At 39.6% G+C, this 27,185-nt stretch overlaps 1 protein-coding gene across 3 annotated transcripts in view; it reads left to right on the top strand.

Annotated features, from left to right (window-relative positions):
- Positions 1-2,922: 2,922 nt before the first annotated feature.
- Positions 2,923-27,185, top strand: part of LOC309595809 (ubiquitin carboxyl-terminal hydrolase 12-like) — a 32,022-nt gene continuing 7,759 nt past the window's right edge. Inside the window, exons 1-7 of one of the 3 annotated variants that reach the window (XM_082323168.1) lie at positions 2,923-3,049; positions 16,674-16,754; positions 21,124-21,197; positions 22,173-22,399; positions 23,620-23,696; positions 24,572-24,655; positions 25,316-25,513. In XM_082323168.1, coding sequence (XP_082179294.1) covers positions 16,729-16,754; positions 21,124-21,197; positions 22,173-22,399; positions 23,620-23,696; positions 24,572-24,655; positions 25,316-25,513 — 686 coding nt within the window. In that variant the 5' untranslated portion in view covers positions 2,923-3,049; positions 16,674-16,728. Of the gene's footprint in view, positions 3,050-15,609; positions 15,700-16,673; positions 16,755-20,983; positions 21,198-22,172; positions 22,400-23,619; positions 23,697-24,571; positions 24,656-25,315; positions 25,514-27,185 lie in introns of those variants that run through there. The other 2 variants (XM_082323167.1, XM_082323169.1) reach the window with 2 other exon arrangements.

The following is a 27,185-nucleotide window of genomic DNA, read 5'->3' as shown; positions in this document are numbered from 1 at the left end:
CAGGAACGAAAGACTAGTGGTGGAGGAAATGTTGAACTGCTTCTTTTGGCAGCTGTGATGGCTTCTAGTTGCTTAAAACAAATGCGGAAGCAGTTTTCGACTGCATCTTGGAAGCAGACCAATCGATTTCTAGTTCCTTTGCTAATACGGTTCAATCTAAATTTCTTATGCATTAGCCCCAGCTTCTTGTGCTTCTAACCAAAGCTTGTTTCCACTGTGTGCAGAAATCTCTGCCCAGAGAGAATGGGTTTTAGTAATAATAAAAAAGCAGCATATTCTCCAAAAGTTTTAAATCTATTCTCATGCTCCTTCCCCCTCCCCCCCAATCATAACTTTTAGGCTCTAATTCTGAAGGAATTCGAGTAAGATATAGAATCTAAGCCAGAGGTTTGACAATCTGATCCTTATCTGCTTTTCTAGATTGTCAGAATAGTCTTTTCACTGAGTGAAACCATGCAGAAGGATTCACACTATTGGAGATTGTATAACCCTTGGCATGTAGCATAAGAATTGTTTTTAAAAGAGATTTTCATTGTTTGTGCACAATGGACTTATATTTAGCTAAGAAAACCATGTTTTAAATTCAAATTCTCTTGGAAAAACAATAGCTTAAATTAGAGGGGGAATGTTTGCAAAACTCCGAGCAACTTTGAAAACATTTGCATGATTCTGGAGATTTCACTAACCGCTCCTTGGGTTGCTCCATGCAAAGATATGTGCCTTTGCATGCTGCACGGAGATTATGTTATTTCCACACCAATTTTTTTACAGATTTATTTATTGGTCTATGTTGCTTTTGGCTATGGTTTTTATAAGATTTTCTATTTTTATTGATGTTGGCACTCTTACACATCTTCAGAGATGAAGCATTCTAAAAATAAAAATATTTGCCATTACCATAGTGCTTTTCATAGGAGGATGTCAAATTGGTTTTAAAACTGGATATAATTGTTCCTCATACAGTTTACAGAAGGAGTAACAGATGAGCAGAGCCAGAGCGATCTTGTTAAGATCCCAGCACGTTGGGGAAATGGCGATCATTGTCGCTCTTTCCCCTTCTGCCTAGCCCTGGCAAAAAATGGTCTTTCTTCTACAAGTCTATTTGTAACGGTCACGTTTGCCTCCAGCACCTCTCAGATGTTTTTGTACGGTATATTGACGTTATGGAGACGGGGCTGGAGAAACACGGCTCATTTCTGAGCAGAAATGCTAAATGTGGTGCTGGGGAAATGCCGGTTGCTTGGGCAGATGCTGTGATAAAACTCGTAGCTGGTGGCTGGTGGACACATCCCCCGCTCCTGAATGTATTCCAAACAACAACAGATTGATCTTTGCAGCTTTGTCTGACCGTCTTTGTTCTTTGTTGCAAACTTGGGGCCCAAAGACCAGTTCTCACACTGCGCTAAACAAAAGTCGTGTTTGAACCACCTTTTTCCTCCCAGTAACTAAATAATACCCTCATAGTTGGGAAAGGCAAATAAAAAGCATCTTTTTGCAGGAGGTAAGAAAGGAACAGAACGGAATGTGATGTGGACGAGGAGCCAGCCTTTCTCTGTGTCCTTGGGATTTCACCTTGTGCGGAGCCAGATCATGGGTAAAACGCGTTAAAAATTGGGCCGTGTGGTTCCGCAGTAACCTCAGAAGATGTTGTCTGGGGACAAGACTGCCATTTTAGCACCATAATTGTACCCAGCACAAAGTTGTTCTGATCCTGAGGCCAAAGGGGAAGGAAGTGTCCTCAGATGCTATTGCGACAGCCGTGATAAATCATATTTGATGCTATTTTGGGATGTAAGGGAGGCGATCATTTAAATAGATAGCAAAATTTGGTTAAACACTGTACAGATTCCACTATTTCTGTATTTCCTGTCCCTAGTTTTGTTGCATTGCCGTTCATGGAAACCCTGTAAGGAGCACGTGTCCTTTTTCACTTTTAGCATATTTGGTAAGGATTTTTTTTTTTTTTTTTTTAGGTTGTGGAAGACTCTCCCTCGGGAGCCTGTAGTAGATCACGCAGTAAGTACAATGTGTATAAGACAACATCGCTGCAGGCGAGCAACTCAAATAGAATGGAAACATCTTGGCCTCATAAAAATCCTTGTGCTTTGGAAACTGAACCGTCCTCCCTTCCCCGCGGATATTCCCGCAAGGTCAGGGCTGGAGTGAGGGGCAGCGTGCGGTAACGGCACTATCACCGCTGACGGTGTGCTTCACGCGCAGCAGGAACAGAGGGCTTCCAGCCACCCTCGTCAGCGCTTTTCAACAGCGCTCAATTTATAGTTGACACAAAATAGAAGCCAGGCTCATTCCAGGTTTGACACAATTCTGTAGATCTTCATCAGCCAGATGACAAGCATTTCTACCCATCCCTGGCTTCACGAGGGATGTTCTCCTCTGATACGTATTTGCTTTTGGTATGCGCTGCGTGAAGTGCTGTATGGCGACGCGGCAACATTTTTCACTCCTTTTCCTCCTGGGTTTACAATAGACGCTGTTGTCATTCGTAGCGCTGTGCTCTGAAAGAGCCCTTTTTGTCATTTTGCTGAAACGGGGACGCGTGGTGCAGAACGGCAAAGGATTACTTGGTGCAAAACCACTGTCCGACTCCATCAGCGCACCGGGCACCCACCGCTGCACGGACCAGGGCCTCCCCGGCCCCGTTTCGGCACAGAGGGAAGCCGCAGCCCAGCGGTGCCCCTGAGGGAGGCCTGCAACACGCCGCCCTCCCGGGCCTCGCAGGGCCCGGCTGCCCGGGAACGAGGAGGGAAGAGCGGGGAAAGAGGCGGGCTGCGGGGAGGGGGACGGTGAGGCGGGGGGAACGCTTCGGGGCGCGCGCGGCGCGCAGCCGGCGCCGTTTGGGCGCCGCACCGCCTGCGCCCGGCCCCTTTTGGCGGTTGCGCCACCTGCGGCTCCGGCTGCCGCTGTCAGTTGGGCGGCTGCGTCCCAACATGGCGCCGGCGGCAGCGGGGGCGGCCGCGGGGCGCGGGGCCGCGTCGGGCGGATGGAAATACTGATGACGGTCCGGAGACTCGCCTCCATCTGTACCATGGTGAGAGCCGCCGCCAGCCGGGCGCCGCCGGCCCGGGGCCCGGGGCAGCGGCCGGCGAGGGGCCCCGCTGCCAGCCCCGGCGGCGGGAGCGGCCCCGGCCCCGCGCTGAGGGGCTGAGGAGGGCCCCGCCGCGGCCGGGCGCCGTAAGAATTAGTAAAAGTAATTAAAACAGAGGGGTTACGGGAGGCACCGCCGCCTGTCCGGGTAGGGGGGTGCCTGTGGGAGGTGGCGGGCGCCCCGCTGCCCGCACCCCCCGGGGAAGGCACGGCCGGGCCGCAGCCGGGAGCCGGGTGAGGCGCCGGGGGGGCGGCAGCGGGAGGGGCTGTGCCAGGGAAGGGGCAAGGGCAGCGGTAGTAGCTGGAGCCAGGCTGAGCCGGGGCGGGGGGGCAGCCTGGCTGCTTAGCGCCGCTGTTTTGACGGTTTTGGAGTAATTAGGCCCAAATCCCGGGTGGGGAAAGGTGGCTGGGGGAGCCCAGAGCTCTCTGCAGAAATGAGAACTCGCTGATGTCTGGTGCATGTGTCAGCTGCCCGCCTGTTCGCAGGAATATATTCAGGGCAGGTGAATGCTTTCTTTCGGAGAGAGAGGAACCAAGGGAATTATTGAACATTAGTTCTTTTTCTGGCTCAGATCGCAGTCATTTGTTGTGATAACTAGCTCAATTTAAAGGTCGTTATACTAGTTTGTAAAAGCTCTGTAATCATTTCACATGAATGCTTATACCAGGGTATCATCCATATTGCCAGTGAAAGTCTAGCAAGAGGGAGACTGATAATTGCATGATTATGCAGAATTTTAAATGAAGTTACATTGCTGCATAAATAGAGGCCAGCAAGTGGTTTGTCTAGCACTAAAACACAGCTGACTCGTTATAAAATATTGCGTCTTGGTAATGATGCGCTATCTAAACATTTCATAAAGATTCTTACTGTAAGGCGTTTAATCAGTATAAACTATAACAGGGGTTTGAATTGCTGAAATCCGACTTAGAATCAGGCTGAGGGTATTCAGTTTTAGTATTTTGTTTTTCTTAATTGCTCCAAGTGGTCAAACTTCACTTTTTAGATCTCATTGGGAACAGGAGCAGACCAGAGAGTAGGCTGCAGTGTCAGAAGGGGTTCTTGCACACCAGCTCGCTGAGACTGATTTCACGTGTGTGAAGGGTGTGGGGTTTTCCTCTTTCTTTTCCATGTAGGTACTGACTGCCGGTTTGGATTAACTTGAGACCCAATTGAACTGAACCGCAGTGATGCTGTACAGAGCTGAGTGTTTGGAGTTTCATAGTAATACCTTTAACAAGAGAGGGTTTTGTTTTGGTTTTTTTTTTTTTTTTTAAATTTGTGGCAATGGATACCTGATCTTCATACTTCACTAATCTCACTAGATTTTTTTCAACATAATTTGTATTTTTTAATTGCCCATCACAAACACAGGTGAAATTAAGGTCATGAGAGGTGGCTGAATCATGACTTCATTGTGGAGTTCTGCACCCCAGAGGCAAGTGATTGACTCAATCCCATATAATATTTTGGATGCATTCCTGAGATCAGCTGACTGAGCCTCAGATTAAGAGGGCAAATGTAAGGCAATGCATTTTCCTATGAGTATGTAGCCAAATCCGAATCCAGCCATTCCAGTGTTTGTGATTTGTTTTTAGAGACTTTGGCTATACGTACTCAATCTCGGATTCATCTTTGCTCCTGCGCTTACCTTGGTTTTGGTGGGGGTGATAGACAAAAGCTAAGCAGATACTTGTAGCCTACTAATGTCCCTTCCAAGGTACTGTGGTTTTTTTCAAGAGGAGACTTTTCACGGTGTTGCAGCTTTGAGGAAGCAGGTTCTCCTTACTGTTTTTGTTTCAGGTGGAGAGCTTACTGGTTCATTTCTCTGCAGAAAATGTTGAGCAGGGCTGTGAGCACTAAATAATTCCATGAAACTTACTTCTGAATTTCTTGTATAGCTATTTAATCAAATGGTATGGAATTTTTCAGCATCAGTGTTTTAGGTGCATGGCTAGCTTAGCTAAACTTACTGTCAATCTTACTATTTTTTTTCTTTGGCTAGCCCAGGAAAATTAAGGTCTGGGTGCTATATTTTAAAACTGAATCAGTTTATTTGCATCTACTTCAATTAATGTCCAGTAAGTAAAAATACTGGTTGCTTTCTCATAATGTGAATATGAAAAACGTAAGCCTTCTTTATAAAAACATTTAATTACATTAACAAAGTCCCTTTGGGAAACTGCTTTCTTCAGGATTATGCTAATACGTAGTGATTGTACAGTACTTTACATTTTTTTAGTAAAATATGCAGTTTTTGCCAGTACTTCTAGTCATCATCTGTGCTTCAGTCTGGAAAACTGAAACGCAGTTTATGACGTTCTGAGACCCCTCGGTCAATCAGCATCACAGGGACTGGTGCTTCTGACTTTCCATCTCAGACGCTCCAGTCTTCTGCAATATCTCTTTAAAAATTAAATTCAAAGCCCGAACTCGTTAGTAGACAGTAATGTAGTTATAACTTGAATCATATTTCCCCCTTTAAAATAACTTCTAGGTTTTTGTAGTGTGGATCATCTCTCCCATGCCTTGTGATCATTGCATTTCCTTTACGTGAGCACCGTCCCTTTTCCAGCGATTGCTTAACATTCATGTGGCAACTATAGCATTGTGAAGAGTGGAAACTCAGAGGAAGATACTTGTTGATTTGAATATGATTCATTGCTTGGTAAGGCTGCTGGCACCATATGGCAAGACACATCCATAGCCAAGAGCTACCAAGTAGTGCTCTGGTTCTCTGCTGTGTCCCTTTGACTTAATTTTGTTTCCCAGCCCTTATCTTCACTGTGGATTTTAGGAGTTGTTGTTTTTGTTTTTGCAAGCAACTGCAAAATTAACTGGGAGAGTGAAACAGAAAGCACTGTTGAGGCATTTTGTTACCCTTCATGAAAAATGCATAGCTCCTGTTTCAAAAATATTTAGAAGTGATATCTTTGTAGTTCTGTGGCATACGCATGGTCGTGGACAGATGTGAATTCTCTCTTGGCTGAGGAGGGGAGAGCAAGGAGGGCTGAATTTCCATGGGTCTGGCTGCATCATCTAATCCAGAATATGCCTGCTGCACTCCAGGGGGCTGAGACAGTCGGTTGCAGAACAGAGTTTTTGAGTCAGGAATTGGGGATTTTTTTGTTACATTGACAATAACTTTTTGTTTGGTTGGAGAAGCAAAACAAAGCACTAAAATGGAGCAAAGTGAGAAGTATAGATCTGATCTTTTCCTCTCTGACTGCTACTTTTGTGAAAAGTCTGTAGTAAGCTGTTAGCAGAAATATTGGTGTTCCTGGTCAGCTAATTAGGGACACTTCCCCTAGATTCATGTCTAATTGTTTGCTAAACCAGTAAGACACGCCCGAAGAACGCAAATCCAGGATACAAATTGGTGGTAGTCTTATTCTCCTGCTCTGAATCAGTACAGCAGGGATGTAATTATTAACTTCAGCGCTAGAGAAGAGATGACTGAATCATTTGTAAGTAATACATTTCCATTTGCCACCTGAATAATTTACACTATTCAGTTCAAGCAGGGCTTTCATGTCACTAACCTATGTTTGCCTTACTGCTCTTTCACCTATATTTGTATAACTTTGGTTTAGCTTTATCAGAGAAATAGCATTTATGGCTGGGAAGGTATCACTGAGGAAGTGGGAAGAAGGGAGGATAAAAGCAGAGCTAGCTAAGCAGACTTCTGCTTTGCTGCTTGATTGAGTCCTTAAGCTGAAGGAAACAAATATTCATCTTTGCACTTAAAACCCAGCTTGAGAAAAACCTGCTTTGTTTTAGGGGAAAAAAACGTGTGTAACCCTTTGCAAACCAGTTAGTGGGTCACTTTGTGCAAGGTTTTTTCACGTGCTGTTTGTGCTCTAGTTTGATCCCGTGTGCGTGATGGGTAGTTATTGATGCGTTCTCCAGATTTTGGTCCTGTAGCAGTTTGGAGATGGAAGCCTATGCAAAGCAGCCAGCTCAGGTGGAGAGCACACAGGTTTCCTTTGAATGATTGTTAGGATTTTACAGAGTCCTGAACTACCACATGGACGAGTTTTTCTGCTGTTCTGGTGTCTGTTTTGATCCTAGATTGTCTCTAAACTTTAACATTTTCTGACTTCACTGTCCCTGGGAAAATGAGAGACCCTAACTGTGTTGTGCCATGGAGTACTGAGGAAACTATGGGCTGCGTATGGTTCATTAGTTGAAACTAGATATTAATTATACTAGAGGACCTCTACTACAGAGCTGTTACAATTTATAAATGAGGTATGAATACCTGGGAAAAGATGTTAAACTAGCAGAGTGTAGATAGTTCAGGAGCTGCTCTATATTATTGACTCTTTCTTGTTTTGTTCTTTAATCAGGATTTAGAGTGAATGCTTTTAATACATTGAATTCATATGTATTTATATGCACATCACTTAGTATCTTGTTCTTATTAAAAAATAAATGGCTTTCAGTATTTGCTCTTACAGATGTCAATTTGGGAGATTCCCAGACTTGCTGCCAAAATAAAGGGCTGCACTGTAGATCATTATGTTTTGTTTCTTGTGCCGTATTTTATATTTTCAGCTCCTTTCCTAGCGATTTATGTACTTAACCTCTCGTGCACTGAGTTGTGAATATATGCACATTCAGATCCATTGATGGGCCCTGTGTCTAAATTTTACTGCCATAGCTCTGTGCCTCTTTAACCTGTACATGTGTAGTGTCTGAAGTTACAACCTATTCATAAATCTGCAGAATTATGTGTTGCCTTCCATCGGCATCCGCTTCCTCACTTTTTACAGTATTGTTCCTCTGCTGTTTGATGTGTGAAGGTCGTGATGAAATCTTATTACCAACTCACAAAAGAACAATACTGGTAAACACTGGGCCTTGAATCAGACCTGTAGATCTGTTTGTGTTTGTTCTTTTAGAGGGCCAAAAAGCTGTAAAATATCTGAGAGCCGTACTAGCAAGACATCTACTCTTATGTGTGTTACAAGGTCATTTGAGAGAAACCCAAGGTCAGGAGAAATCTTGCAGAGCTCTTCTCAGGTGGATGAACTAGTTGTGAACACTTTGGAAATCTTGGAGGCAGCGGCCAAGAAGGGGGAAATACGTTGTAACGTCGTACTGTAACGAAGGTTGAGACTCTAAGCGGTAGTTTCTGTACTTCCTACCCTTAATCCAGCATTCTTTCCGTATGTTCTTTTTACTGGAGCCTAGCTTTACTGTCTAATTTTGAAGAGCATAAGATTACAGAATTTCACAAGCGTTTATGACTTGCTTTACGTTTGTAAGCAAGGCATAGATCCTGTGGACCTTGCAAGACCAGCTCCTAATTGAATAAACATTTACATTAAACAGTTTACAAAGCATTCTGTATTAACTGATTTAAAAACACTCTAATTAAGACTTCAGGTTTTAAACGCTTCATAGTAGTAAACTTATTTTGAAATACAGCGTTTTCTAATTTCACTGTGGTCTCCATGATATTGGCAGTAGCCAGAGCGCTCTGTGAATTTACTCGCTGTGGAAGAGTGGGCAAAGCCAGCCTTTGAACAATTGTGCAGGTTAAGAAGATTCTGTAGTATTTGGAAGCGTGGAGTCTTGGAAAGTCTGTGACACTGTTATACCTGCTCCTTTCGAGATTATCAGTTTGTTTTGCCTGCGTAAGCATGCTAAGTGCTGGAATCCAAAGTTCAATTTACCATAATTTGTTATGCCTAGAATGGCAGCCTTCCTCGACGCATGAAAAGGGATAATTTCAAAACCTAAATCATAGTGAGTGATAGCTGAGCTGACAACTCTTTTTATCTGATTTCAGTGCTACACAACCAAGGAGTTTTAAAAGATGGGGCAGCAACATCTAATTCTGTGTTTAGAAAACCATGACAGTATGTTCTGTAAACTTCCAGAAATACAACCCCAGTTCTGCTCTTTTCTGCACTCTGCCTCGTGGTAATTTTAGTAGCCCTGAAGCTGGAGCTATTATCACGGCTAATACAGCAAAGTAAGTGCAGGCAGACTTTATGAAATGCATCATCTCATTCAGATTTCTTTCCTGAAAGGTTTTAAGTAGCTCTGGCTTGGCCTACTTGTTCTTCCCACCCCCCACTCTCCCCTTTTTGGTTTTTTTTGGGTTTTTTTTGAGTTTTTGTTTGTTTGTTTGTTTGTTCACTCTTTAAAGATCACTCTTCAGTCATGCAGTGTATTTAACCAGCTTTTCTAATCTTGAGGGCTGCATGATGGAGCCTTTCTGCCCAACTTGAAAGCTGCTTCCCAGCTTTTTTCAAATGCTAAATCTTATCCTACTCCAATTTGTTAAAAGGAAAGAGTCAAATGAATAATGAGAGACTTCAGCAAGACTTGTGTACCAGATATGTTCTGGACACTGAAATATCTCCTAGCTATCTTTCCCTTTTTTGCCTTTCTTTAAAGGAAATGTCTTTTGCAGGCAGGTGCGTGCTGTGCACTCAGTGGGAATAAGCTGGTTCCAGTCCAAAAGCTGAGTTAGTACGGTATTGAGGCCAAGCTGGTATATCATAAGGGATTTTTATTTCAACGGGCAATTATACCAACAGTGCTATGCAGCTTCTGAGTGTGCATGCAGCTGTAATAAAAGTTTAGAGATATCCTAAGTTGCAATGCTTTAATTACGTCATTTGAACTGAATGGTATTGATTGCAATGGGAGAAGGCTAAAAGGCTTGTGTAAAAGCATATAATGTGGAGATTAGTATTTTGCACTGAGCTAAAAAAATAGTAATTTATCCTTGAAGAAAGGCTGTATCTTCAGATTTCCATGGACTGTATAGAGAGTGTTTTAAATTAACTGATTCTGTCTAGCTCATTAAAAGCAATCTGGTGATGAGATTAGTCTTGTGTGTATTTTAGATAGGGCTATAGCAGCTAAAGTGTATAGGCAAGCATAGGAAACTACAGTTTAAACATTATACAATGTACAGATAGGAATTTTTCTGGAACTTCGGAAGCAGTAATAGGTATGTGTACAGATTTAAGAGTTCTCTTCTGAAAATCTCCTGCTGTCTACAAATGAACTGTAAATGGAGCATCTAAAATGGCAGAGTGCCCCAAAATAAGCACAGCAATGATTTACTCAGACTTCTTGTTGATTTTGTCAGGATCATTAGTATTCAAAAAAGAAATAAACTGCAAGTTTGTCATTGTGTTTTTTGAAGATATGAGAAGGGCTTCACGATTCTAGGTTCTTCCTTTTCTTGTACTTCAAGCAAGTGCTTCATCCTTGTTAGCATTTTAAAAACTCTAGTAGCATTTATTTGGCAAGTGTACTGTCTGTTTAGGTATCTCTAAACTTCCATGTCCTTCTAAGAAACCAGAGAAATCTTTAGTATTTTGTTCCATTATGTTGAGCTAGTAATGAATGGTTATAGAATGGTTATAAATCCATTGACAATTTGCTGTTGCATGGATTTTCCTGCATCATTTCAAAAACACTGTATTTGGAGCACGTCAGAAATGCTGCTTGCACTGTAGCCACCTGTAATAATGGTTTTAATGGTTACATTTTTGTGTGTCTTCACTTAGTATCCCTCTTCTTTCACCATACTTTCTTCTTGTTTTCTTAGTGTACTTCTTTCTCTCTTCCAGCCTATCCCATAACTGTGTCACACATCTACCTCTACAGTTTAGAAAATACACCCAGTTGCTAATAGCCGGTGGATTGTGTTAATGTGAGACGCTCCACCGCTCAGTCAAAGCAGATGGGAAGCCAGCACCTTCCAAAATGTGCAGGACAGCTGCCTGAGCCCTCCTTGTGTGCTGTCTTAATCCCTGATGGAAGTGCAGCTTAGCAACAGTAAATGCCCTGCTTCCCTTCACCAAATCTCAAGGCTGTTGCAAAGAGGACAGTGGGATCTTCCCACTTGTAATCCTTCCCCGTCATCCTTTGTGGTTTTTTTCCCCCTCATTTTATAGCTTCAGTGCCTCTCTGCTCTGTTTGCTCAAGCAGCAGTACAGCGTTGACCTGATTATTTTTGACAAGAGCTCTGAATAACAGCAAGGATACTGACCTAATGGTGTGCTGATTTTGATCCTTTTCTTACTGAAGCTAGAGCAGCAGCTGCTTCGTGCTCCTAAGGTCTGCTTGCATGCTTATCAAGATAGTACGGCATTGCTTTTATAACCATTCCCACGTCTGCAAAGTTACCTTCGTAGCAGCAAAAAGTAGATACTTAAAAATGGAAGTGTGAATTCCTTCAAAGTGTGAAAGTGTTACTTCAGGATAAAAAATTTTGACTGGTAACGTTGGTTAGTCTGTAATAATAGTCCACTTCTTCTCAGCCAAGTTTTGCAGAGATCAGGATTTCACTGAAACTTAGTAAAATTCGTAGTACTAAAAAGGGAAAAAGTTATAGCTTGAAGCAAGAACCATGCCGGACATGTGGGTTTCTGTCATCGGTTGACCGTAGTTCACGTTCTGAGCTATGGAGTTGTCATTAATCACTGCCAGCTGTTCTTCTGTTCATCGGTAGCTTCGGAAGAACTCTTCAGCTCTGGGCTTTACTAGAATTTCTACCATAAAGGTACTTGTGTGTAGTGAATAGAAAAGTGGTAGCATTTCATCATCTTCCAACAATAATTTCTTCTTATGATTCTTGTCAGATAAAGGAATGCAATCTATAAGTAATTTGTCTATAAGAATGATTACAAAGTCAAATAAGTTTAAGGGCATAGAAGTATTGAAGCCCCTGGAAACAACTGTTGATACATTTCCAGTTTCTGAAATCAATTAAATCTAGACCAGGCAAAATACTCATTTTCTTTGCAGCAATAGTTGCAAACGGATTGTAGAGCTTATAAGAGACCGTAATGCCTAAGCGTACTTCTTTTTATCTTGTTTTGATAATGCAATGAGTTAGCAGTGTAATCTGGCTAAGAAATAGAAGTCTACTACTATTTTCTCCGCTTTCATGGTGTATTGAACTGGAAAGAATTCTTTAAGACTTCTCTACTGAGCAAAAACGACTCGCAGCTTACAAGGTGAAGACTTCATGGATGTCTGTTCTGGTTTTGATGGGTTATTCAGTTAAAATTTCAGCTATACTGTGGGATCGCTTCATCTGTGATGACTTGCTTAGACAGCTCCCTCAGGTGAGAGTTTTTGAACTGGTCTGTTCACATCACTTTTTACTTTACCATCCCTTTTTGCTTTACCGAACTCAACAAAACCTGCCTTAGAGACCTTTTGGTGTTCTTTGGGTAAATATTAGTTTTATTCAATTAATACTATCTTCCTATATCTCATCTATTTAATGTTGGTGTGTTGTCCTCACTGAATTGGTGTGAAAAATAGAGAAAAACTTGAATATTAACAATTCCCTGTGCTTGTTTGATATTTTAAAATTCAGTATATGGTTGGGTTTTTTTTTAAGAGTGTTCTTTGTCTTTTCTCGTGGAAATCAGTGAGCACAAATGTTCTTGGATAGGTCCCTTTTTTAATTAGCTAATATGCATAAAGTAAAATTACTGCAACTATGACAGAAAATATTTTATTTTGGGTCTGTTGGGGTCGTCTTGGCCATTGTTAGCTGTATCTGTTGTTCTGAACTGTTAAAATGGTGATAGTTCAGGTGGGCCAGGCAGATTTCCATTTCTCTACTTAACTAATAGTGCCAGAAGCCCACTGAGCTGAGCTAAGCTTACTCGCTCTCTAGCGTCAAAGTCGGTTCTGTTAGTGGGGGTGTGAATGGAATAGGGGAGCTCTGGAAAAGTGCCACCAACCTCCGAGACATCATTTTAGGTCACAGTAATTTCTAGAAAATTACAAATCCTGATTACAAGTTGCTGAAACTTTAGTTGTCACCTCCCCCACCAGTATGGAAGTGTTAAATTTGCATCTCTCCGAGAGTCTAATTACATAAGTAAAACAGTATTACCACTTTAGTTAAACTAGGAGGATGTTTTCCTCGTTGGGTAATTATGTGTTGACTGTATAAATTTGTATTTTGTTCCTGCTCACGGAGCTGTGTACAGAAAGTTTTATCACCTCTTCCTGAACCGGAGTAGCAGAGCAGTTCCTTGTGAGCATTTCTGTGGACCTCCTAGAAGCCTCAAGGATGTACTTCTGGGGTTTTTATAAGATGTATTTATTTGTTGTGTGCTAGCAAGGGGAAGTCAACTCTGATCTCATGCATTAAGCTTTATGTTTAGCTGTATTTTAGTTTACATTATTTGCTTAGTTTTTATATGCCAAGCAAACTCAATTGGTATGTATTAGCGATTTTTTCCATGTCATTTTTTCTATTGTTCCCACAATGTGTGTCATAGTTTAGCAAAACACCATTGATTTTCTTATGGTTTTAGATGTATAAAGTACTGTAAGATGCAGAATAGTTTGTCTGTGGCACCCAATTATGAAGTGTATATTGTTTCTTATGAGCAAATATTTATGTGATCTGAGGCAGAAATAGTTATCCAGATGGAAATATCTTTTAGTGGGGGTGGGAAAATGTGTATAACACCAGTCTGAAAACAAAGCTGTTTATTAGGCTTCGTTACAGCAAGACATGGTTCATGCTGCACTAGATTTGATCTCCAGTTGGTTAATTTGCTATTTGCAAATTTAGTTGCAAAGACCACGGCTTGCGAGTAGCTGAACGTTGACTCCAGTTATGCAGCCTTCCTCACGAACGTGTCACGTCTTTCCATCCTGAAACATGACCAAGGCCAATTTGTGCTGTCACCATAAAGTGCTTTTTTTCCCTACACACTTGTTGCCTTGTGTAGCGTAGTTCTCCTGGGCATTGACTCCCACGATAAATCACTCTATACTGTTTGCAATGTCGTTATTTTATGGTGGTATGCTAGGCATGTGCATTTGCTAGAGCCTCTTCAGTATATTACGTATTATTTAGTTTGCAAGTGTGCATCTTCAGAACTATCGATGGCTAGTTTGTGATTTTGATGCCTCCCACAATTACTTTGAGTCCTGTTTTGGTTTTCATGATTTTGGTATGCTAATTTAAAATGTTCTCCGACAAGAAACTTCAGAAACATTGCAACTAAATGTTAGCTTATTTTAGCTTCTGTGGTTGATTGACTAACTTTAGCATTTAATTTATTAAGGAAACCTTAATTTTCAGTCTGCCCCTGCAGTTAACTTGCCCAAACTTTGTAAATTTGGGTAGTAGATACAAGGAAGCACTTGAAGAAAAGGCACATGTAACCTGTTAGGTTAAATGGATAGATACGTGTGGAATACAGGTTGGTGGTTTAGGTGAATTACAACACTGGTTTATGGTAGGTTATTAAATTCCTTATAGCATACTTTTGTTAAAAATTACAATTCTTATGCTTTTATGTCTTTGTTCAGATGTTTATTCCCTATGTTGCTTTACAGGCTGGAGTATTCGGGTTGCTTGGTTTCACTAGTTCTGTAAGTTGTGGTACCGGCTTTAGTTGTCTGTTTCTCCAGTGTTTCTCTAATACAGTAGCGGAGATCATGGAGGAGGTGAGAAGACAGTTCAGAGAAATTTAAAGTGAACTTCACAAGCTTGCAGATTTTACACATATCCCTTCCTTAATCTTGAAACATGCATAATGTAAGAGTAGAGGAACCTCACTTAGCAGTCAGTTCTGATTTCAAGACTGAACATTTTTCAAAACCAGCATCACCTCTTCTTGTGCATTTACATAGCACGTGGGTTATAATCTCCTATTACGCTATTGCCCAAAGTGCCGGTGTTGATCAGAACAATACGAGTGAAGAGCTGAAGTAGCATTTGGAGAGAGCTGTATCAGCAGTTCAGCCTTGCAGATAGCTATTCTTATGTCTAGGTTTGGTTTGGGTTTTTTGAGGGGAGATAGCGGAGGGAGAAGGAGGTACTTGGAAGCAGGGAATGGATGTAGGGAAACAAATGAGAGGAGCTGCTTGAACTGGCACTGATGCCTCAAAAAATTTCTGTGTAATTGCTGCTTGCGAAGAGTCTTGCTTGTAAATCTGTCAGCACCTAGTGAATGTTTTTGTGGTTTTTATAGTACCCAATTTTGAGCCTTCCTCATCTTCTGTCTCTTTTGATATATGTAATTCACTGTAAATCTGATGTGGGAGATCCAACTACAGAGCTTCCATTCCTCCTGTTAAACTAAATTATTTCTTAGTGTCTTTCCTGTTTCTTAGAAAATTTTTAGCTATTTCTTTGTTAAAGACGATCTAGATGGAACTGCCTATACAGTCTCTACTTGTCTGTGGTTTATATTAATAGCAGAATGCTAATGGAAATGATGGAAATATTTGCTCAGCAATTAAAAAACATTACTAGCTTCAGGGAAATAGATGAATTTTGCTGGACTGTAATTTTTGTTTGTTTAGTGTTTTCCTGAGGTGTTTTAAGGTGGCTCACCTGTGCAGAAGGACTTCTGTTTACTGTTTGCAGAAGGTTTTAGATGGAGTGACTTGGATATTTAAAACAGAATTCAGGAATCCAAAGTGCTTGGGTTCTGCATTGAATGATGGTAACTCCTTAGATAACAGCACAAATGCAGCTAAGGACTGTTGGAAGATCAGCAAGAAACATTACAGAACGAGATGGAGTGACATGAGGGAAGGCAGCAAATCCCAAGTGGGAGCTCAGCCATAAGGTATTGATGGATTTAAAAAAAAACAGAAAAAATGGAGAGAGATGCATAAACCACTTTGAATTTGAAGTGGACAAAGTTAAAATTGAAACTAAAATGTTGGTATGCGTTAGTTCTCATTCTGTGTGACAAGGAAGACCATATAGATGTGTAGTGGTATTTTTCAGTTGAATCTAAAATAGTAATTTCTATCCTCATTATATTGCTGGAGACTCAAGGATGTATCAAAATGCACTGTAAGCTTAATACATCATCCTTAAATTAAGGGTAGCAAAGCTTTATATAGATCACTTTTAGGTGATCTGAGTTTGAGGAATGTCTGATAAAATTCTTCTTTCCATTCTTTTTGTTTTTTGTAATCATGCTCCACTTGTCCATAGTACTTTCCAGAAATAAAGTTAGAAAATTATAGTATTTCTAATATGTCAGTGAAGGCAAGATTCTTTCAAGAATTCTTTATATGAGATGCAAATCATAAACAGCCACATCACACCTTTTGTGCAGTCCGCATCACAAAAAGACGTTTCTTTCTTTCATGGCATTTGTAGCCCGTATGGTTTCTGTCCTCTAGGTTTAGAGATTCTCTGTGTGTTATGAGTTTATTTTTAGAATGCATTCTTGCCTAAATTTAAATTGGTGTTTCTAGATCACTGTGAGTAACCTGAATTCTTAAGTGAGAACAAATTTCTTGTTGTTAATTTTCAAATAAATTCAAATGCAAAAAAGCCCTTCTGTTAGATCCGATAGCTCTGGCTGATGAAGTTGAGTTTTTAAGTGAAGCCATGGTACCTTTTGTAATAATAAAGCATCATGCTGATTTCATTTTGAAGAACGTAGGAAACACGAGATGCTAATTCTCAATGGAAGTAACTTATTTTCTTAGCTGCTTTGTTTTTATAGGAGTAGTATGAATTCTGTTGGATTTTTTTTTAGGAAGTTTTTTTTTCTCTAACATAAACATACTGTTTTCTTTGTAGGGCGCCAATGCCTCTGCTTTGGAGAAAGAGATTGGTCCTGAACAGTTCCCGGTGAATGAGCATTATTTTGGCTTGGTCAATGTAAGTGAATTTTCTATGGTTGAAATGCTGCTTTTTAATTTATAGACTAATTTTGAATTTAACAGATTCTCTGGTAGAACTTTATCTATGAGCACTTCTGACTTAAACTGGGACTCTGCATAGGGACCACATCCTGCAATGTGGTGCTATGCCTTGTTATTAACCAAGATACAAATTTCATCTTAAATACAGAAAAATAAGTATGTTTATTGTAAAGTCTTTGAGAGAAACTCTCCTACTCAGGTGCGTTTCTAATTATAGGATTTTAATATTTAGCTGGAAAGGACATTAACTAATAAAGCGTGTACATTGTTCACATGATCTTCTAGAGAAGAGAGATTTAATTTTACACTGATGCTGCAGTGTATAGGAGCCTTCAGGCTTTAAAATGAAAACGTGTTACTTTTCTAAAAACATATTACTCGTGGGATTAGTGGAACTTCTATGCGAGGACATAGCCAGGAGATGAACGACATTGACTTGGTTGATAATTTTCTTACATGTAGTAATACTCGTTTTTTTTAATTTTTTGACAGCCTTGTGTAGCAGTGAATCCTTCTAAAACGATACATTTTTTTTGCGCCTGTCAGTTTGTTTAGATCTGACTTGACTGGGATCTGTTGGGCAATAAGAATTGTCTACCTAAATTAACCACGGCGAGAATGGAGCATTGGTGGTGATCTCGCCAGTGCTTCTGGGGGAGGAAGGCAGCTGTTGCGCCTGTGACGTCTTTTACCAACGACCATAGGAAGTTAGTAGAAACAGTGGTTCTGTGGCATCGTATTTATGATGTGAACGTACAATTTTGGCAAAACTCACTAGAAACAGAAGTATACATCTGTTTGCCGGTCATCTAGCTACATTTCGTTGAAAACTGAAGGATGATCCATCCTTTGGCACACCAAATAAGGTTAACATAGCTACGAAAGTGTTTTGTTGCAGCTCGTTACAAATTCCTTTAATTGACTTCTGTGTGGCTTTCTAGCAGTTTCTGTTCTCAGACACCAAACTATCTAAACACATTGAGTTATATTCCTTAAGTATGGTGTTAATGGCCATTCCAAAGCTGCTGAGGTTTGCACCATAATGAGAAAAATGGAAGGCATCTCCAATTGTAACATAAATAGCAGAGCGATGAGTAGCATGAAGAGGAAAAATAGCATTCTAAAAATAACCAGAATTATTATAACCACATCCATTCTCTGTTTTGAAGGACAAAATATGACTAATACTGTTGTGCTTTATTCCTTGCAACTGATTTTTTTAGGATGATCGTTTTCATGCTGTTGTTCTGCAGAGCTTTTTCCTAAGTTATTTCTAGTTCTTTCATGATTTGAAGTGAATTGGAGCACTTTAAAGAGGGCAGCTTCATGGCTTCAGCATCAGTACTAGTAAATGTGTGGTTGCACTGCAAATGGAATCAAATGTTGAACCCATGGACAATGAAAGCTTTAATTTTTTTTTTTTAATAGTTATTTTCTCTTTGGGTCAGTGAGCTGAACCAGCTTGCCTGCACTCAGACTATTGCTAAAGCCACTGCAGAGTATACGGGAGAAGGGCCTGACTGCTCCTGCTGACAGCCCATTAAAACAGATTACGTGTAATGTTGAAGTGCAGGAGGGATGGACCAATGTTTTCGTTCTAGAATTTCATCTCAGTTTTCATTTTAAAAAGCTTCTATCTTAAAATAAGCCTTCAAACTGTATTTTTACATTGAAAGTGTAACATTTTACAGTTCTTATGAGGTTAGGTAATGTTGACTCAAAATACAGTCAGTTGTAAGCAAAAACCCCTATGTTCTGGCATCCATTTAAAATATTTATTTATACCAGAGGAACCATGACAAAAAGATTTTAAAGCCTACTTGTTTGTACCTGTTTTTCCTTTATGTTTTAGGTCACATTAGGCTTTATACACTATTTGTGTGTTTGATCTGTGCATGTAGCTCCAGGTTTGGAAATATTCATCAGCCCATTGAGAACTGCCTTGCCAACCTGGTTTTTGGGGTTCTGTCGAAGACAAATGGTTAGAACCCTCTTTTTTTTTTTTTTTTTTTTTAGGCAGAATTTCTAGCAAAGTTAAGGTCATAATTGGAAAGCTCTGACTACTTCGTACTTCTAAGTGCAAACTGATTGCAGTTTAAAAGTGTAACACTGCTATGTAATACTGTTTGTTTGTGGAGAAGTCTCTCTAATACAGAGAAGGGTAGATCAATAATTGAGATATTCAGAAGTTTCCCAAGGCCCTGAATTGCTCAAAGATGGAAGGATTTTGTTCTAACATGAAAAAAAGCCAGAATTTCTGAAATAAAATGCATCACATGGTCTTTTTGTAAAGTACTTGGCACGCAATAAAATATCTAAAGTGCTAGCATGCAAGATATTGCTTTCAGGAATAAAAGTTCTTCCACATTACTTTATGTAAACGTGGTAGCAAACAAAGAGAATTGCAATGCTATTTAGAAGAACATTTTTAAAACGTAAAGCATGCCATAAAGTGAATTTTTCGCTGTATCAGTTTGACTACTGCAAAGCATCTTGCATCTTACTGTCAGGAATTTTTAAAGCTATTTGGATGGAATTTTAATTCTTTAACTCCTTTAACTCTTGCATTTAGTTTGGTTCTAATAATTTCTCTCTGTATGGGTAGCACCAAAGCAGGACATGTATAACCATTTTAATTCATGCTTTTTGACATGATTTCTTCATGAATAGTCCTGAAATCTCATTAACTACTTGCTTTGTAGACTCTTTTGACTTAAGATGCACCATGACCTTCCTTTTCTTTTTTTTCTTTTAGTTGGTTAATTTCTAGTTTCTTCTGTCTCTTCTATCCTGGGATTATTATAGACAAATATATACCTCATCTGAAAACAATATCTATTCGGGCTTTTGGTAGTTCTCTTGCCTATTTTGTCCTGTATGCAAATTTAGTTATCATGATGCCTGTTTATTTTCTTAGGTCACTAACAAGCATATGGGTTAGGTTCTGTCCTAATTCACGTGTTTGTTCAGCTTGCATATTTGTTGTCCTAATGTCACTAAGTTTTAACTGTTGTTCCATGTTGTTTGCATATGGTATAAATTAATGTTAACGTAACCATAATGCTGTAACCTTTTTAGCTGTATGAATTAAACGGTCAATTTTCTCTTTCAGTCAGCAAACTGATTATTAACTTAAAATCATTCTGCTACAGTAATCACACCAAATTTTCATAAACAGTAGTGGCCGTATTCTCCGAGTGCCACTTAACAAAACAGTCTGTGTTCTGTAGTCAGATTTGTATGCTCATTTTGTTTATTTAAAATATTTTGCTGTCAATGCTCTTGAGATGCAGAATCTCATTACCAGAATACTGGGGACTGGCAAACCCAGAATTTATTTCACATTTTTTGAAGCAACAGCATTGTACAGTACAGTTGCACAATAAGTTGCAAAGAAACAACTCACAAACCCATGGTGTATTTCTTGTGGATGATAGGCTAATATCTCAGTGGTCTGAGTCTTTCTTCTCGTTAAGCAATGTGGAACACTGCCTCTGGAAGTTGTTATCGCTGTCCTCCTTTCTCTGAAATGACACTGCCTGCAGATATGGCAGATGTAAACCAGCTGCTCTTTGAATTTGCCTGCATCATGCACTTCTCCTAAGATTTCATTATAAACAGGAAATGTTTAACATATACCTTGCTAACTATCTCTAAGAGGTACTTTGTGTGTCTGACACAGGCAAATCTACCATGAATTCATGCATTGAGCTCTTGTTACTATAATATGGCTGAGACGCAGTGATGCTGACGGATGCTGTCCCTTCCTTTTTCTGTTTTCTTCTCCCTCTGTTCTGCTGTACCACTGGCACCCCTCCACATCAGCATCAGCAGGATCTCCCCTATCAGCATTAGCAGCATGCTGTGTCTCCAGAAGTTCTGATTCTGTGATGAGCCCTCAATTGGATTTTTGGTTTGTCAGTGGTTTCCTGCTTTTTTGTGTGTGTGCCCAGTATCGCTGTGACTGTTGTCTTCCCTTCCTTTTCATGCGGTTGCCAGCTGTGATGATACAAGGATGAGTCTTTCGCACCATGCCTACTAGTATTTCCCCAATAAATGCACTCTGACCGATGACTTTTCCATTTTCAGTACGTGACATTCTTAATGAGCAACCTCTTTCTTGTATTACTTTTTAACGGACCTAATATGAAAATGTTTGTTTTCCTTCTGTTCTGTTTTAACCAGTTCGGCAATACCTGCTACTGCAACTCAGTCTTACAGGCACTTTATTTTTGTCGTCCATTTCGGGAAAAAGTTTTGGCATACAAAGTGCAGCCTCGAAAGAAGGAAAGCCTCCTGACATGCCTCTCTGATCTCTTCAACAGTATTGCTACGCAAAAGAAGAAGGTGGGAGTCATCCCACCCAAGAAATTTATTTCCCGATTGAGGAAAGAAAATGGTAAATGAATAAATTAAATTTTTATGCAGATTTGAGCGTATACAACATAAACACAAGTTCCTTTTTAAGTGAGTCCAAATTGTCAAGTTTTAACAGATTTCTGGAAGATTTTTGAACTCCTATTTGTGGTGTGAATTTCACCACCTCTGTAGCATAGGAACAGAGATTATATCAGAGCTCTGCTTTGTCATAAGAGGATTATCTAGATCTCTTTGTTTCCATACTTGCTTAGACCAAGTACAGAGCGTGCACACAAGTCTCAGTACTCCAGTTACTCCACGTTGGCATCGTGTTCTGTGGAGGTCTGCTGCAAGTCAGCACACTTTGGGTCATTGCTAGAAATTGTCATGGGCTAAACAAACCTCACAGAGTTGGTCAAAGTTAAAGTCCCTAAGGAAATTTAACCACCCTTGGCCTGCTGTCTTAGATTTGTGGTAGGATAAATTCCGTATGCTGAGAACTAGCGGGTATTTCCCAGGGCTACTTTGTGAGGAAGAGCTCTGTATGTTGATCTATCGTCTCTGCTTGAACTTCAAAAGATAACAAACTTGTAATAGGGGATTTTTGCCCCTTGATGCTGGACTTAATGAACTAATGGCTGAAGGCAACACAGCTGAACTTCTTTATTTCTCTCCCTCCCCAAAGCAAAAAAAAAAAAAAAAAAAACAAACAACAAAAAAACCCCTAAAAACCAATCATGGTTTTCATCAGTTCCAATAAATGCCCAAACTAGGTTTCCTTTATGTTATTTTTCAGCTGCCTGTTTCTTGTAACCTGAGAAATAGGTGAGGGTAACCTAATATCCGTTGCGAGAACAACAAAGTACAATTCTTCAAAGACTCTTAACAGTGTAACCCACAATTGTGTAATAGGGTAGAGAAGGGGGAAGGGCACACACTGATTGCTAAGAGCATAGTAACTTGATATTATGAAGTATCTGTATTTTTTCATTCTCCTTGATCTCTTCCTTTCCAGAATTATTTGATAATTATATGCAGCAGGATGCACATGAATTCCTAAACTACCTACTTAACACTATTGCTGACTTACTACAAGAAGAGAAGAAGCAGGAGAAGCAGAATGGCAAACTCCAGAACGGCAGCATTGAGAGTGAAGGAGGAGACAAGACTGATCTGACGTGGGTCCATGAAATCTTCCAAGGAACACTAACCAATGAAACCAGATGTCTTAACTGTGAGGCTGTACGTTTAAAACAAAACCAAACCTCTTAGATTTTTCACAGGTTCTGGATCATTTTCCCTAATACTAAGCACACTTTTTCATTTATTAGGATAGATGAAATTGCACTCTCTCTATTAAAATATGGAGCATAGCCTATTTTATGACTGTATCACCTCTATGTTCAAACCAATACTCATTAAGGTATGTTTCTCAGAAAAAGCATAGTGTTTTTTCTGTTCCTCCTCCCTGTTTCCATCGAGGCAGTCTGCACCTGGCTGATACAAGCTGCCTTTTTGTCTTCATGTTTCCTGTGTCAGTGATTGATAGTTTATGTTGTGTTTCTACATGAGAGTTGCTCACTATTTATTTCACTCTGGGATTAACTGAATTTCTTGAATTGGAAGTCTGTGCTTCTTGGTGCTGGTCCATAGCCACTCTATTTGAGAGCAAAAGAAGTGCACAAAGTCTAGAGTTAGAAGAACCACACCACCTTCAGACCAGGAATTTGTAGTTAGCCATGTGCTGTGTCTGATTTAATATTTCTAAAAAAATGAAAACCCAGATGGAGAGAGGAAAAAAAGAGAAGTGATTACAACTGAAATGCCTGTTCTTGGCATTTTAAATCTAATGTTACGGCTATATGGTGAATAGAAGCTCTAAAAATGACATTAATAAGATTCTGTCTCGAGAATTTTGAAATTAAATGTGACTGTTCCACAAATGGAAAGATGGTTTTCCTAACTGCTAACCCATTTAATTGAAAACCCATCTGCCTGTTTCTGCGTTTCCTATAAGTATTTACTGCTAAACTCTGAAATGCAGCAGAAAGCTGTATCGGTCTACAAAGCAGAGTGGAATACGGTTAAAGCTTCTCCGGCTCTGAGACCTCTCAGTGGTTAAAATCTTGGTTTTGCCAGTGAAGTAAGAAGATGTGTCTTGAAGTCTCAGGGGGGAGAGATGTTTTGCAAGAAAGGTTTGGGGGTTTGGTTTTTTTGTGTTTTTTTTTTTTTTTTTCTGGGTTTGGGCTTTTTTTTATATTCCTCTCTGGATTGTAACAACACATCAGCTTATTTCTTCAGTTTTAGTTTACCTCGAGAAAGGGCCCCTATGTGTGTGTATATTTATTTTTTATCACAAAGGTCTCTACTCGCAACGAGGACATTGCACCATTCCAGAAATGGTTAAAAGAGATCTGCCAGTTCTAAACTGTTATGAAATATTTCTTCTTATTTTTTTCAAGGTTAGTAGCAAAGACGAGGACTTTCTGGATCTATCGGTTGATGTGGAACAAAATACATCAATTACGCACTGTCTAAGGTAAATGAAAATATTTGTGAGTGGAAAAAATACCTGCCCTTGGTCAGAAGGAAAGAGCCTAGCTTAGTTGCTCTGTTGTGCAACAGTTGTAGGCTTTGACTTATGGTAAAATATGTTCTGTTCAGAGTGCTCTTCACTTTATCGTGGCTTTTTGAAGCGGCTAGTTTCTTAGTGGTTTTTAGTAGTTAATGAGTACGATGGTTTCTTAGTGCTATGTAAGATTGATTTTCACTTTCTTTTATGGGGATTTTAATTTGTTACTTCATATAGTCAGGTTTTATCAAAACTAAACATGGTATGTTTGGTTTCATGATAAATTTTTGTTTATTTTAATACTATTATTGCATTTCAGTTGTCTGGTCCTGATGTTTGTGGTCAGGTTTGGTTTGGTTTTTTTTTTTCTGATAGAAATTTGCTCTGTATATTTGACTGCTAGATCCTATCAGCTGCTAGGATACTGCAAGTTGCATATAGCATCTGCCTTTTGAATAGCTGATAATGGATGCATAATTGCTAGGAGTTGAAAGATAATCCAGATTTTGGGTAGTCAATGGCTATAAGTCTTAACATTTAATGTCTGCCACCAAAGAAAACATGGAGTGGGTACCTCTGGAAGCAAAACACAATCACCTTATTGCTCTTTATTACCTGTTGTGTTTGACTGCTGCCCAGAAAATACGCAGTTGATACTTGAGGGTGTAATTTCCAGATTTCGCCAGCTGAACATTGATACTACATCCCAAGACTGGGACAAATACTTCTGAAATGTGTTTGGGAGGTATGAGCGATATGAATAAGAGGAGTTTCATCTTCTGTGTGAACGTTATGTTTTTTCAGCATTATTAGCTTATCTGACTTTTGTTTAATTTCCACAGAGGGTTTAGTAATACTGAAACTCTATGCAGTGAATATAAATACTATTGTGAGCAGTGCCGCAGTAAACAGGAAGCACAGAAAAGGTAAGGTTCAAATATTCAGGCTAATATAAATGTTCTCTTAAAATGGGCAGCTGATGGAAAAACGCACCTTGTGAACTCAGTAAAAAGAAAATGTGAGACTGTTCAGGCCTGTGTTTGGTGGGGAAGGGAGTGAGGAAAAGCGGAGAGACCAAGTAACTTTGTAGCAACCTTATCAGAGAGAAATGAAGAGATTAATTTTGTATTCCTCCCAGAAGAGCTGATATCTGGTGCTTCCAGACATTTGTATTTTCCCCAGGTAGCATTAATCAGCTTAAAGCCACTGAAAACCATCCCAACTGCTTTCACTATGAATACTGTATAAAAAAAATCTTATTTGTCACCTCATACTTGGTCACAGCCAGCACAGCAAAACAGATTTATTCCATCTATTTCTTCCCATTGATATGATGAAAAATTGATGTTTTCAACATAGACGGTTGTCCTGCATTCAGATGTCAGTTGTGTAGTTAATCTTTCAGAATAAATATTGCCTGTTCTCCCTGGAATATACGTGAGAAAAGCAGCCTTTTGAAAGTCTTCATCAACATTTTAGATGCCTTTTAAGAAGCTTCTTCATATTGAAACTGTTTTTGAACAAAGCTTTGTTGTAGGTGGTTTGCTAATACCTTGTTCTTTGTTTAACGTATTTTTGTGGTTCAGAATGAGAGTGAAAAAGTTGCCCATGATTCTAGCTCTGCACTTAAAAAGGTTCAAATACATGGACCAGCTGCATCGATACACCAAACTCTCCTACCGTGTAGTCTTTCCCTTGGAGCTCCGGCTCTTTAACACTTCAGGAGATGCTACAAATCCTGACAGAATGTATGACCTTGTGGCTGTGGTGGTTCACTGTGGCAGGTATGTTGGGTTTATGCTTTCTGGACCTTAAGGGCCTTTTCTTGACCTTTAAAAGCAGTCTGTCATCCATATGCCATTTCGTAACAGGACGGTGGCTGACGATATGGGAGCATGCTAAGCAGTGTCGGAGGGAGCTGTCTGAAAGTTGTTTTATTTTTTTTTTAAAGTGTGTTTTGCTCTGTTTTTACTGCTTTTTTAGTGTTTTACATGTTGCTTTCTGAGTACACAGGTTTGCTCTTTTATCAACTTCAAATATGGCAGCAATTCAGACAAGTTGTTTCTTTGAGCTGTAGCAAAGTAAAAGCAGTCTTTAAAAAAATAATAAAAATTAAAACAACCAAACCCCACCCTCAACCCTACTTTCTAGGAAACCTAAATGAAATAAAAGCAAATCCTGGAAAAACACTTACTGAAATAGAATTAAGTTACAGGTCTCATGTTGCTACTTGCTAAATCATTGAAGTTTTTTTTAGAAGCTGGTGCCACCACGTGGAATAAACTGTGTACTGCTGATTTTTTTAAATAGCCTTATTCTCTTTATTAAATTTTTGTTGTTGTAATGGTTTTAATTCTGTTTTTAAAAGCAAAGAGGAAAAATTTTTAAGCACTTTCAAGGAAAAAAGCAGTCATGGAAGGCAAAAAATATTTATAACTGGAGTAAAAATATTTATTCTGGAAGTGTGAGTTTTAGAGTAATAAGTTATTACAGCACACAAATGTTTTGAAACATCTTTGTGAGGAGCAAGACAATATAATCAACACACTAATATTGCATAGATTTAGTATAAAGAAACTCCATATAATTCTAGGTGATTTCTGTTGTGGTACAGTTGTGCTATTTTTTATTTATTGTTATCCTTTTAATATCTCATTCTATGCATTTTCTTCTGTAGATTCTTAATTTGCTGTACTTATAACTACACTTACATGTTTTAACAATGGTGATTAATAATTTAGATGTATTAAATGTCTTTGCTTTTTCTTCTCAAACCTGTTGTCTTATATGGGGCTGTTAGGAGTCCTGTGACTCTTCTGGTTTCAATTCTTACTAGGAACTTACCAAAGACTTAAGATAAACTATATTTTCTAAATATTTGAGTTCTCAGAACTTGTTTTAAATATTTTGCCCTTATAGTTTTACTTTTCAGTTAGTTGCTCTAAACAAAGAAGTTTCCTTCTGTGACAGGTTGTGCGTTTACGTTTATCAGTAATTCTGGAAGGACTAGAGGAGTATTTTCTTTTGCCTAAAGCTGATAGGAATACAGCTGGTTTTAAAGCCTTATGTAGGAGCTAAGTAAAAAGTAAAGCCTGAGAAGGAAAGAAAAAAAAATTTCTTTTTCACTGGGTCCCTGGACTGTTCTCTCACAATTTGAGGTTAGTAGATCGATAGCTCATAGTTTTCCATCCATATAGGTTATTCTCCCAAAGCACTACTTTTCCAGGGCAATCTGCCTGCCTTTACTCTGCAGATCCATCTCCCTTTGAGTCAGGTCGTTTTGTTGTCCTTTCCCTTCAAGGTAAGCGTTCAGGATATAGGCGATAGAATCGGAAACTGGGAAACTGCCACTGGAAAACTGGGAAGAGCAGTTGCAGAAAGCCTGTCTGCAGTCAGCCATAGGCTAAACTACACTTTAAAAATATATTAAAAAAACCCTCTCCTGTGCAAATAAAA

Source organism: Platalea leucorodia, assembly GCF_965183815.1.
Source record: "Platalea leucorodia genome assembly, chromosome: 10".
Lineage (NCBI taxonomy): Eukaryota > Metazoa > Chordata > Aves > Pelecaniformes > Threskiornithidae > Platalea > Platalea leucorodia.
Note: the sequence above shows the minus strand (reverse complement) of the source record. Positions and strands in the feature narration are given on the sequence as shown.